Source organism: Aythya fuligula, chromosome 3, assembly GCF_009819795.1.
Source record: "Aythya fuligula isolate bAytFul2 chromosome 3, bAytFul2.pri, whole genome shotgun sequence".
Taxonomy (NCBI): domain Eukaryota; kingdom Metazoa; phylum Chordata; class Aves; order Anseriformes; family Anatidae; genus Aythya; species Aythya fuligula.
In genome coordinates, this window is record NC_045561.1 from 33637111 (window position 1) to 33651394 (window position 14284).

General features: G+C 36.6%; 1 protein-coding gene across 1 annotated transcript in view; it reads left to right on the forward strand.

Moving 5' to 3' along the window:
* Positions 1 to 14284, forward strand: part of ZFAND3 (zinc finger AN1-type containing 3) — a 134266-nt gene that overhangs the window by 91512 nt on the left and 28470 nt on the right. Inside the window, exon 5 of the mRNA XM_032185198.1 lies at positions 9209 to 9274. Within this exon, the coding sequence (XP_032041089.1) occupies positions 9209 to 9274 (66 nt within the window). The remainder of the gene's footprint in view (positions 1 to 9208; positions 9275 to 14284) is intronic.

Genomic DNA, 14284 nt, shown 5'->3' on the forward strand with positions numbered 1-14284 from the left:
GGGTGATTTTAAGTGAAATACAGTGGAGAGATTTATGTACAGCTGGAGCTCTCTCTGTCTTCTCTCACATCGTCACTACCTCTTTAATGAAGCTTAATATCATTTATCAGAAATAATTATACACTGATGGAGCTCTTCTGATGGATAATGGCCTCAGGGTGGAAGATTCTTTCCTGTAATGAAGAATGCCCAAACTTTAAATGTCTTTTTTATTTTAATTTAAGGGTGTATTTTTTCTGTGCAATATTTATTTATTTTGCAACAAGTTCTATAAAGCATGCACTGCTCTCATTACAGCTGTGTTCTTCAGAGATTGATACTTTGCAGTGCTGTGTGGTTATGTACAGCTACGTGCTGTTCTGCATAGAATTGCACTAATTCACCAGAAATCAATGTACGGGATCATTAAGGTAATCCCTATCAAAGAATGGAAAGATTGGAGTGCTCAGGAAGGCTTCTGTGGTGCACTCAATTTCTCTTTCTTCCCTTTCAAGCTTTTAAGAGTCTCACATCAAGGCATTTCCATAGCAGTTGAGTCCATAGGGTAAACAGATTGAACAGATAAGACAAAGTGAAGGTGGTTTTTTTTGATTATTTGTTTTGTTTCATGTAGCCGTTTCCTTTTTAAACACTCAATGGGTGATGAAGGAGAAAAGCTCCTTGGACTGGATTTTACAGGAGTTCAGTCTGACAATATGCAAGTATGATCTCTGCCATTTTGTGTTTTGATGTTCCGTGAGGGTTGCACTAAATTCCTGGTAGTGACCTTCCTCCTCCTGCCACCATCGCTTCTGAACAATCACCTACCCAAATGGCTGCTTTCCTGGTTAATCTTTCTCTTGTAGATGGAAGGTAGTTCTCAGTATTACAATTGCAGTCAACAAAAATGTGTTAAAAGTTCACACCTGGTGACAGTGGCACAAGCTTCAGGACATTTTTTCCCCTCTCCTCTCAAGTTTTGGTTTTGTCATTGATTTCAAAAAAATACTGTTACAGTTTAGGGAAGGAAACCATACTAAGATCATTCTGTTTGTTTTATTTTCCCTATACACTACTCTAGCTGCCTTTTTCCATCTCAAATCATCTTGCCTATCGTATTGTCAGTTGCAATAAGTTTTCTGAAATAAGCTTTTGCAGATAAGGAACATATTGGTATTGCTTTAGTAAGTCTAGATCTGAATGGATTTTAATGATCTGTTTCCTAACAGATAGGAACAAAAATTAGACTGATTTAACTGTGCTTCTTTATATGCAGATACATTTCTCTGTGCTCAAGTTCTGTCTAATTTTTATCTATTCTTATTTTTCTCTTTGGCCTCCTTTCTTCATGTAGGATGTCCAGGCAGAAGTTACTTCAGTGTTAGTCACCATATCAGCTGTTTGCACTGGCAGTGATTTCCTTTTTTTTTTTTTTTTTTTTATTTTTACTGGAAGGGAGACTTGTTTGTTTTCAATAGGGAGGAAAAGGGGAATTTGTCAATGACCTTGTGTTTCTTTCTCTGCCCCCCACCTCCATCGACTAGCACTCTTTAAAAGAAAAAAAAAATAAATCAGCTTGTTAAGGAAGGTTCTATGTATTTTGGTAAAGAAAAGGTCACACTGAATATGGAATAATTTTTGCTTGGTTTCAGGCCTTCATTGCTTTCTTTGGGGATGTCACATTATATTTCTGTCACTGTGTGAGTAGACCCAAAGTTGATGCTGTGCAGGTTTAAAACTAACTGTGTTGTTATGTGACAGGAGAAATGTCAGTTTGAACAACTCCAGCTCTGGCAGCTGGATCAGATTTTAAATTTCAGTAGTTCTTTGCTTCAGCTGACATGATTTTATTTTAATTATCTGCTTAACTCTTCCTGGCCTCCTTGAATTAGCAAGAACCACAATTGAAAAAGGACAAAAAGAATAACTGATGTTTCTAGAACAGTTAAGTGCTCTACGTTTCTACATTGAAGACTTCATAAGAAGATACACAAAGATGTGAGGTATTGCTGTAAAAAAATACATTGGAGATTTCAGCCCAGAAAGAAGGTGGTAATTACTGTTCACACCTTGCCTCTGTGTGCTGAATTTTAGAAGCCTAAATGTGATTTTCAGGACTGAATGTTTGTAAATTTTCTCTAGTTATTATATAGCCTCCAAGATTTAAACTGTTGCATGTCAAGCAAAGCATTTACAACACCATTAATTTATCTCAAATGTTTAAATGCACAATTTGCAAGTCGAATTGAAAGAATGCTTTGAAACATTGTTGATTTTATTAAGCATTTCTGTGTGCTGCAAACACTGAGTTACACTCAATTATGAAGTTATTTTGCCAGATTTACTTTGTGTACATAAAGGGTACTACATTTGAGATGTAGATGCACCAGGCTTCCGTAAAAGATCTTTGGCTGAAAGGTGAGAGATTGTTTTTTCTACTGTACCTATTGGATGTTTATCCTCTGAATTTCATGGCTTGTTGAAGCATGACTGTGTAAAAAGCAATACAGGCTACAGTACTAGAAAAGTAATGATATTTTTCTGTCTTATGAGTAATAATAATAATATAAAAAAATCCTCTGTCAGTTTTTTCAACATAACCTCATGAAAATCGGATAAACAAGCAAATCCTTTTTTTCCCCTCTGTTGAATAGCCTGTTCTCTGACACCATGCAAAAGGTTTCTACCAACTTAAAACTACTTTACAGCTTTTGTATTTTTGTTTGGGCTTGTCAGGGGAGTCAACGATGTCAACTTTCACATGCACGCTCTCAAAATACGAAGTATTATATGAAATAGTTTGAGTTCTTATTGTGAAATACTTAATTGTCTTTTGTGCCTTTTAAATGAGAACAGTGATTTTTTGAAATGACAGTTGCTCATAGATTCCATGCATTGTATGCATTTAAAATAGCCTGGCTTTGAGAATTCACTTGTTCATTGCGATACAAGTCATTTCTGCGGGGTTTTTTTGCCTTTTGTCTAATTCTGGCTGCAGGGAAATTCTTCAGGCTCATATTTGAAAGTTATGTGTGTGCCCGCTTTTATAATGCATTGAATGTATAAACAAACCAAGCTAGCAGTCTCTCTTTTTCTCTTGGTTGTTATAGATGGTTGTTGAAATTAATTTGTTTTGCTGCTAACCTGATTTATTCAGATACCAATTTGTAGGGATTTTTTTCTGATACAAAAGAATGCAGTAACTGCTGACATTATGCTGGGCTACAAAACTAACATGCCTGACCCACATTATTTAATACTGCAATTAAACTTGTAACCTCACATAACGAACAAAGCTACTGCTAGATGATGGTGATGATGAGTAATTCTGATTTTCCTTATAAACTCAGAAGATCGTTACGTGTTCCTTGTTCTTGTACTCAATTTTGTGTCTTGTATCAGAGCAAAAGAAAACTCACACCTCTAGTATAGAATATGTGTCTGGCTGTAGTTTGATATCACAGTCATTTGGCATCTGTATACCACAAGAACTAGCTGTTTTCTCGGTTGTTGTTGTTTTGTTTTGTTTTTTTTTTAATTTATTCTAAAGTCACATAATGGTAGATGTTCTTCATCTTAAGAGTTTTTAAACATACTGTGTATGAAGATCCTTTTGGTGCTGTTTAATGTTAAATTAACAGAACTTCAATTTTTCATTTGATTTATCATCAAACCTGGATTTTTTTTTTGAGTATTTATCGCAAAGTACACTTTTTTAAAAGTATTTATTCAAACCAACTTTCTACAAGAATGCTTTGAAATATAGAACTGTTCTGAGCTTGATGCTATTGGAGTTTTGCTTTGAGAAATGCAGCTAGTATTAGGTACCCATGCAGAACATACAGGCAGCTAGAAATCTGAAAGAAAAAAAAATGTCTGGTAGAAGTGTTGCCGTTTTCATTAATTCATGATTGAGGATCTTTGTCTAAGTTTTAATCTAATCTTTACAGTCCCAGTTTCATCTAAAGAACATTTCTGGTTGCTCTTATGGCTTAAGCATATAAACTGGAGAGGTCTGGCATGTAGATTTATGAAATGAACACTTCTTTCCACGTCTGTGGCATGATAATTTTGAAACATAATGAAGACCAGCAGAGTAGTACCACTGTTAATTGTTCAGTCTGATTTATAGTCACTTCACACTGCAGAGCAGACAGTGTATCCTAGGGTCCCATTTATTAAAGTGAAAGGACCTCATGGAATGTGAAACAGAAACACAGTCATATAATAAAAATGTGGGCTAGAGCAGCACAGCTATCAAGGTTATATAAAAATTATTTCTAATAATATAACTTAACTGCCAGTTTCAAAAGCCCGTTTTTGCACTTCAAATTACAGCTATAAAGTGGGAAAGTATCATGTCTACTTTACAAACGGGGAAACTGAGGAAAAGCAGGTAACAGAGTCAGACAATGTTAGGGAATAAAGTGGAATCTGAATCCTGCCAGTTTACTTCATTACAGTTGTTAAATGTAACTGGACTGCTTTGCTACTACTGGTTTTGTTTCTTTCTCAAAAAGCCATTTGTATATAAAAATCCATAAAAGTAAATAATGGCAGATTTGTACAACTAGATTTTTAGAAGCTTATATTTGTATGTGATTAGATATATAATCCTCTTACCTGTTTTAGTAATGATGTGACATAAATTACCATGCAGTTTACATGTTCTACAGCAGATAAGTAGTTAAATGTTGTAAAATTCTCTTGCTTTTATTTCCTTAAAGGCTATTCTGTCTGTGCAGACTGAATTTCAAGATTTACATTCCCGTTTATGTATTTGTGTTTGTAATCAATGTCTGTTTTCAAACTCAATTGTGTAGATTAATTAGATTATGTCTCTACCAATTCAGCAAATGCAAATGCACAGCTAATTTACTGGTTTGGACGGGTTTCCAAAGTTGTGTTCTTTCCCATGTTGTGTATAGCCATAACATTCCTCTCTGTCATGGCTACAACGCTGCTGTCCAAGGATATTCAGCCCTTATATGATTACCCTTTTCCTGCCTGTTACATACACAGAGCTGGTCTACTATTTCTGAGGAGGAAGAACCATCACAGTACTGAAGGCTCAAAGCAGCAATCAAGTGTGTTTTTGCCACTGCGAACAAATCTTACTAAGCTTCAGGCTCTGTAACTTATTTTCCACTTTCATTCATTATCTGGCTTACAGATTTTGTGTTATCTATAATTGTTTCAATGTGTTATTGTACTCTTAGGCTTTGTACTCTTGTATAAGCACGGCTTCACTCCATTCTGCATCTCTTCCTCCGGTTAATAGGTGCTGTTCCGAGTGCTGTACTTTGCAGTGCTATTCTAATACACCTGGCTCAAATATTCTGGGTTCAAAGAGAGGTTACCCTAGGACTTTGCTCTTTCCTGCACAGGAAAGTCTGACTCAGTGAAGTCACTCTGCTTTACAGAAACTCCAGAAATGGGGAAATAACAAGTTACCATGACTCAGGCCGTGTCCTGCAAGATCGGTGCTACTTGGCAATCATTAGTCTTTCAGGAGGAGAGATGGTCAATACAGAAAAACATTCAGAAAGTCAATTTAAACATAAATAAAAAATTATACTAGTTAATAGTATTAACACATACATAGAAATACAAGTAATAAAGAATAAAATTTTACTACTTAAGAGATGTTCCGGAGAAAATGGCTTTGAAATATTTACTTATTTATTGAGCTGCACAGTTCTTAGTAATTTGATAACCTGTTTTTCCCAATTGATGTATAAAGTTTGTCATAAGAATCTAGTGGTATCAGAAATCAAACACATAGCAGCTACATTAACAAGACCTTTTATATGTATTACAGTGTTCAAAGTAAAGGATCTTGTATTGTCTGTTCCTAACTCTGCTTTTCAACTTGCAGACTTGGTGATGCTTACAATTATTTCTTTAGTATTTTTGCATTTTTAATGTTTGGTTCTTGGAATTAGATTATGGCTGGGCAGCAGCTGCTTTTGTTTGGAAAGGGAGTTGCAAATGTCAGAAGGCACACACTGGAAAAAAAAAAAAACGGAACAGAAGCTATTGTTTAATCTGTTAGTTGGATATAGAATAGCAAGATATCTTTATTCTTCTATTTTAATCTCTTGCTTGTACTGAGAAAATATAGTAGCCTGTACAGCCCTGTGGGTTATGTTAGAAGCTAGACGTGTGGCCTTTTGCTGTGCACTGAAGTGTTTTGTGTATCACAGTCAAATTCCCTGGAAACAATTATTTTCGGGAACAATGGTATAGATATTTCCTGAAACATGCTAAGTAATAAGCCTACCCTTATGTATAGCAAAGAAGAACTGGTGCTCTACTGTATCTGACTTTGCTTTGCTCTCATGCAGAATTTTTATCAAAACTATGGAAAATGTGCTGCTGTTTCCAATAATATGTCTGTATTGGATGTTATGTATACCAAAAAATTCAATATAATGACTTCCATGAAGAATTACACAGTCAGGCCCATGCTACGTAGTATTGAATTATGCATGACATTTTTAATGATGGAACAAAAACAATAGCAGAAGGGAGGACAGGAAGCCTTCACTGGTTATTAGGCAGTGTGCGTGCCTACTGTCATTAGGCATGTATGTGCATGCAAATCCCCAAATATTCTTTGTTGAAACCTTAATGTTGTGCTATACAAATCAAAGCTCTATGAAGGTAATACCTAATGAGAGAAGATTAAATAAAACAAAAACTCTAATGCAGAGAAGTGCAGAATAGATACAAACTCATTGTACTTTAGGGACTGAAAAGTACAAAGATCTTACATTTAGTCAGATGCTGAAAATATAAACTAATGGAAATAATTATTGTACAGTAATTGCAAAGATCAGTCTTAATGGAGAGTCGATGGTGATGGTGCCTGCCAATGCCTATTCAGTGAAACTGGAGGAATGTAACTAAGTAATTAAAGAAGAGCTGTTGCATCTTAAGAGGTAGCTGTGGTCAAAGCTCAGTTCATTGAAATCCCATATCCTGTTTTATATTTTGTGTGTATGCAACCACTGTATACTTGATCTTTAGAAGTTGAGACTGACTTAACAAATGGGCAGTGCATTTTTCAGCATGAATATCCAAAAGGTTCCAATAGATAATATGGTAAATAATTTTTTCCAATAGAAAATTTGGCATTGTTGCACTCACTATTGATACGGGAAACAGAACCGCATCTTTGCTTCCCAGATGCACCTAATCCTAGAGTAGGCCTTTTTTTGAGCCTTTGGCGGTAGTATTGCTAGCATAGATCGATCTGATACTTCCATTTTTTTACATTCTAGAAGAATTCTGGAAGAAGATATGTTACAAACACTGGTTTGAGCTTATTTGACCGCTTCTAATGGTTACAAAGCTTGGCAATGCTGTCAGGCCTGGAATGGGCACCAGCATGGTGATACCAGGGTGCTTGCTCCATCTGTCCTGGATGTTTTCCTGTTGGCCGGGGAAGGCATCCAGCCCATGCCTCCCAGTCCTCTGGACAGCAACAGCAGTTTGGCTCTTCTTGTATGCTAAGACAATAGGTTTGGTTTATTATATCATTTCTCACAAAACCATCTTCCGAAACCTGAAAAATCCAGCCACCCCTTACAACACTGGCTGTAACTTCTCTCAGCTGCTTATGTAGGTGTCTGTCACATGCAGCATATTTCTTTTGTCGCCTTCGGTAGTTCTCTGTCCTGTTTGGTTAGCAGAACCCCAGGCCAGGCCCTAATCCATGGCCTAGTGTCTGCCTGCAGGCTGAACCCTCACCAGGTTGCCTTTGTAACCATCACTTTAAAGATTATCTCTTGTGTGATTACAAGATGCTGTATGTTGCCAGTGGGATTCTTTTTTTTTTTTGTTTTGGAAGAACAAAAAAAACTCAGGAAGCTTATCAGTCTTTCTCTGAAAAACTGCAATTGTAAAACTAGTGAGATCTTTGCTCCCAAATGCATTTAGTTTAAATCAAATGCATCAAATTAATTTCCTCACCTCTTTCCCTCCCTATTGGTTAAGTTTCTTTTCTTTTTTTATAGTGTTACGATGCTACAAGTATTATAGTGCAGAGAAAGTTACCTAAAAGCAGATACTGAGAGAAATAGAAATAAAAGAAAAAAATGAAGGGGAGAGGGGGAGGGAGGGACAGGACATCTCTGAGAGAGTCAAAAAGAAATGGTTTACTACCAGGTCAAATTTAAAAAATATTTTAAAAGACAAAAAGATTGCCAAAGACCAGCCTGCTTTCTGGATGCTCACAAACTGGAGGGGGGGAAAAAAGAGGAAAAAGTGTTTCTCAGTGGGTAAAGACTTATGTTAAAGCTTACCCTGTCACAATACTCAGCTCTTGTATTGTCAGCATGGTACTACTATATTACCAGCAGTCCAGTGCAAACTTGATTATTGGTATTTTGCTAGCCAAACCTCTACTAGATCTAACTTAATTTCAGGCTCTCTAGCATCATCCAATTTATAATATCCAATTATCAAAGCTATGATGTATCATTACCACTGGCAATGCTACTCTCAGGTTGTCTTGGCTTCACTGTGTAGGTTTTATTTTTATTTATTTATTACTGCTGCAAGTTGCTGAATACACTGAATTGGTTGCTATTTTAACAAGATCTCTGGAGAACTCTTCAATGATGATGCATGTTGAGAAGAAAGCCAGAAAGCAATTTACTACCAAGTAGATACCAGATGAGTGGGCAAGAGTCCAGAGTTCAACAAAAAACTTCAGCATGGAAAGAGGTCATTAGCATATGCTTGTGCCACACTTTGAAAACGTAATGAGAACAAGATAAGAGGCAAAGTCATTATCTGACTGGAGACAGTGACAGGATTTCTGTTGACATAAGGGAAGTGATCAGTTCCTCCAGTGTGTTAGTTGTGGGTTGGTTAGATAAGTTTTTAGCTTTGTTCCAACATAACCAGCACCTTTTGTCAATGATGGAAAAATTGCAATTACGATGTATATTTTCCTAAAACTGTCTCTTAAAATATTTGTGAAGTAATAACATAAATTGTCTCTTCTCCCCCACTTCTCATCTGTTTTTTTTTTTCAGCTGAAGATGTATTCAGACTTGGGTGGGAAGGAGATACTGAGAATAGTAGAATACTTCTATATGTGCATTCCAAAGACAAGTCCTCCTAAGTTTTTTCTACATTCCTAAGTATAATTGTGATGTGGTTTTAAGTGTTAAATATAGGTGGTATTTAAGAGACTTACAATCCTCTCTGTTTTCAGGTGGGCCATGCACAGGTACAGCTCATGCCTCATTAACCACACCAACCAAAAGATCTTGCGACTCAGGTACGTGTTTTGTGGGGGTTGACAAGTTGGGTTTCGCGTAACATGTGGCTGTACATATATAGTTTAATGATCAAGGGTAGCAACTGTACCTGGAGAATGTCAAATAAAAATAAACGTTTTCGATTTGCTGTCAGAAAAATGTGTATGAACATAAAAGGATGTGTATGGCAGATGGTCCATGAGAGAGTCTGGTCAAAAGTAATTCCCTAAGTGCACTATGTTTCCAGTTAACCTTTGTAGACCTAAGAAACACATAAGTAATTAGTTTGATTTAAGTGTAATGATTTTTGTAATATTCTGGAAATCCCTGCATTAAATGTGAAGTATCAAAGGAGGAAACTTCTTCGAGTTTTCTAATTGAAGATGCAGTAGAGACAGGTGATGTTTACTTTAAGCAAGACTAAATTTTACCTGCTTTGGGTCTTTTTGGTGATGTTTATTTCTACATGGAGGCTATAGATTAGATGATCTCTCTCAGAGCTAGTGATATGTTAGATCATTGCAAGGCTGAAGGTGCTGCTTCTGCAGCAGATCTGTCATAAAGAATCATACCAGCACTTTCAGGCAGGCAACCAAACTATCTGTGTTGGCTCAGATGTTTTTCAGGCTTTGGTTTTTCAGTGGGTTAAGGAGAACTCCTACGATCCTTTCCACCAACACTGTTTTGGAAAGCCATAATCTCCTGTGGAGAGGCACTGACAGGCATCTAGGTAGTGTTAATGTTCTAGCAGTCTGTGTTTCCAAAATAGGTTTTGCCTATATTTGCATTAAAATACTAATTTAGCTGGATTGAATGCAGAAAGGAAATGTCTGCCCGTTTGATTAAGGACTCTTGCTCTTTCAGGAGTTTTAAGGTAAATTTCCTCTAAGGTCATTCTATCAAAAATTGTTTCAAGCTACTATACATTTGACTGAACTGTGGTTATTCTATGTGTGCGTGGTATTAGCTTGCTTGGTCTTCAGTGAAGGAAGTTTAAGAGAAGCTTGCTGAAGGTGCAGAGCTCTCAAATGATGCAGGATAATCTGTGGCAATGTTGTAAAGACTGTTTATCAAAGAACTTTATACGTTTGGCCCTGGAAGGTGCTGGATTCAGCTTCTCCAGAATATGAAGACTGTGGATTCTTTTTCATGTAGATATGGAAGCATACCTAAACAACGAGGGGTGTTTGCCACTGTTTCCCTTGCAAATGAATCTGCATCACAATGGTGTTACTAAATTGTGTATTCTTTGTGTTAGTGGTTGTAGCATTTAACTCTGATTTTCATTGCAGGGTATTTTAAAAGCTTTCGTTGATGTTATACATATTGAAAACTAAGAGCACTATGTGAATATTAAAAATAAAAAATGTGATTAGCAAAAAGAAAAAATCCACTGTTTGTGGTGCCATACAGGACGGTAAAAGCTCCTGAGAGTAAAGCCATTGAAACTACTAGACATGTTGAAAAGTAGCCATTAAATGGTTGGCTAACTTCGCTCAGTAGTTCTCTTATTTTTAGTTTATGCTAATATTTGCTATCCTACATGCCTGTATGTTAATCATCTGATGTGTTTAACAAGAAAATAAGGAGATCTTTAATTTGATGCCACAAGTTTAATCTTCAGTCTACTAATTCTAGTGGCTTCATATTGTATCATTTTTCCCCATTTTTTTTCACTATATGCTCGGTAATTTGCATATTTTGTTTGTAGTCCCCTACACTAATAAACCTGTTAACAGGAGTGCCACTTTTCTTCAGAGCTTGTGTTTTCAGCAAAGTTTTCAGTGCCATTTGGAAAAGAAATAAATATCTTTGCAAAGTCTGCATTTGAGAATCGAGATAAATATGGGAATTGACAGGAAAACATTGGCTATAACATACTTGCCAGAAATGTTATGATATCTTCAGGCTTAGGAAGCAGACTATGTAGGTCAGTATTTCACACTACATTCACTTCAGTGTAGTCTCCTTTCCTAGGATATTATTTAGGTGAATATGAGCAATGTTTTTCAACACCACATATTACATAGAAACCTCTCTTCAGTAAGAATTCAACATTTCTTCTGCTCTAGAGTGCTTTGAAGAAAGAATGTTTTGGTGGAATTCATCTGTGTAATTTTTTCCCTTCAAGCATAGTTTTTCCCTGAAGTCTGCCATATATCAGCATTTGAGACAGAAAATTAGAAATTTGACCTACATATGTTGCATGCAGGTTCCCATCAGGAGGATATTAAGGAAGGCATAAACCTTTCATATTTTATTAGCATTAATATAACCATTGAAGAAAGATCAAAACAATAAATCTGTCAAGACTCAGGAGAAGTTCTTTTACGAAAAACAGTTTTTACCTCATGCACTTGTCAGCTTGCGTGCTGGAGGAGCTGTTCAGATAAAAAATTGTATTGTGACACCAAATAGTGGTGGGTGTTTTTTCCCTCCTCTTTGCCAGAGTCACTGCTGTGGTAAAAAGTATTTATATTCCGAAGTGTGCCCATAGGACAAGGATTATAATGAAAAGAATGAGTAAGGACTTGCAATCATTAGTTTGGATTATGCCTTGAAGGTTTCGGAGAACCAGTGGTCTGAAGGTTTTGTAGGGAAAAAGATGGGACTGTGGCATGGCATATAGCTTTTTATGTATTTTGATTTGTTTCTTAATAGTTTAGTAATGTTCTGATTGATGGCAGATACTCTGAGGCTTGCTCTAGTCAGTAGGGCATCCAGATCCCATTTATATTGGGTGCCTGTGTTGTGAAAGTGCAGTACTAAGTAGCATATTACTCTTCTTTTTCTGCTGTGGAACCTAAAGATGATTGAATATGCAATTCAAGAGAGCCGGATTTTAAAACATTTTCATGCAGCTTAAAGAAACCTGGAAAAAGTCACTGGAACTGTTTGAGTGCGCTCAGTTAATTTTTAATTGTGTGGTAGAGAGAGTAATAGAAGCAGACTTAAAATGCAGTAATGATACAGTCAATCCATAGATTATATCCATAAAGTTGGTGAGTTTTTAAATACTTTATTTCTCAGTGGTGGTTCTTGAGAAACATGTATCTGTAATACTCTGCGTAGATATATGTGCAGAGAGCTTACATTTTATGAGGATATCCGTCCTAGATGAGTATGGTGGTATTTATTTTGTGTATGATCTCCCATATGCTCTGTGTCTTCTCTAGTTTAAAGTTTGAGTCTAGAAGATGCAAAGGGTTCTTCAGCAAAGCAGTTAAGCAGATGCACGGTCCTTTTTTGGAGTTTCAGGTTTATTGATGTTCACATACTGACACTCTGAGGCTGAACCTTGACTATCAAGACAGCCTTTTAGGAGTTACAGAAAGGGCAGGCTCCAGAAATACAAATCCCACAAATTTTTAGCCACAGCGGACTCCAAGAAACCATTACTTTTGTGTGATCGTTTTCTTAATCCGCATGTGTTGAGTAAAGACAAAAAGACGTGGTCTACCACTAACCAGTTTTTTTTTATTCCTCTGATGTGCGTAAGTGCCTTTGCAAAGACTGTACGAAAGATTAGTGAACAGAGTTTATAACGTTAAAACAACTTAGAGTTATTTTGTTATTGTTGCTTGTAGGGACTTCAAAGGTATTCTTCAGCGTTTGACTTTTGGAGGACACAGTGTTAGAAATCCAACCTTCTTAGAGCTCTCACACCAAGAGGAAAGTAATGATAGAACAGCCTTCAAAAACCATTATAAATCACCCAGCCCTGGCAATAATAGTGCCCATTAGAGATGCTCTTTTTTTTCCCATGCTCAGTTTCCAGCTGTACTAATAGAACACCGCATCAAGCAAGGCTGTAAATAAAAGTTATAACCTAATAGGTGGGCACTGAAGTGGAACGGACAGGAGCTGAGGCATGGAGGCCTTATTACTGCTCATCAGCAATTATAAACAGGATAAAGTGTCTGGGACTTGCACTGATGCAGCAAGAGCTAATAGAGGCTGGGAAATGACACTATACCATGATCAGATGATGTATGTTGATGGGTTTTTACTATCTCATCTTATTACCTATTTCTGTGATGTGTTGTATTATCTGTTCTGCGCTTCCATATGCATCTGGATAGACACGTTGGTTTCCCCTGCTGCTCGGACGAGTTTGGTGTTTTTTGCACGCACGCTTTGCATCAGTTTCCAGTAGTGGCTATCCGAGAGCCTTCTCAAACTGATGATTATGATTATTGTAGATTAAAATGTGCCTAATGGTAAGGATCATAGTAGTCACATCTGTAAACAACTTTAAAGACTCGCTGCAGTTGTAGGATTTATTCTCAGTATCACAGTGTTCAGTTTTACAAAATCACCCTCATTCATTATGATACGGTCGTCTTTCCTTTCATTATGGATATGGTTGTCTTTTGCACTGAAAACCTCCTGTGCATTTTTAGACTAAATTTATCATAACCAAGTGTCTCTCATTGGAGAGTCTGAAGAGATGGGTTTGGGGTCAACATATCAAAAAGTTTGTTACGAGTCAGCTGTAGGTGTGATGATCCTTGCCTATGAGTTATAAAAACTTCAGCAGTTCCTGGGAAGGTTTTTAAGAGCTTGTTAGCACACAGTAATTGGTAATATTCACAGAAAAGTCTTTCATGATCTTTTATCTATCACAGTGTCTAGCACATTTCTGTGCTAGACATCTAAATCATCTCTTTACAAAGCCACAGAGAAAAAAAATGCCTTGAAATTTAGCCTGTACTTGCTTTAATCTAAAGAGAAGTTTTGCAAGCATCTTCATAGTTCATACATTAATCACTCATGCCGTTTACTTCTGAACAGAATTTTTGTCTATAGTAGTGGGAAAAATACAACATTCAGAAATGAAAAGGTGTGTAGCAGTATGATGGCAGCGTGTGAAAACACTGGTTTCTATCCTTGTCTATTCAGTAAACCCAGGATAAAATAAATAGATTATTTTTCTGTCATGTTAAGAATTTAGGACAGGAATACTTACATCTGCCTATGTCAAAATACACTAAGCTAAGACAAATAGAAACCCATTCTGATCATGGTTG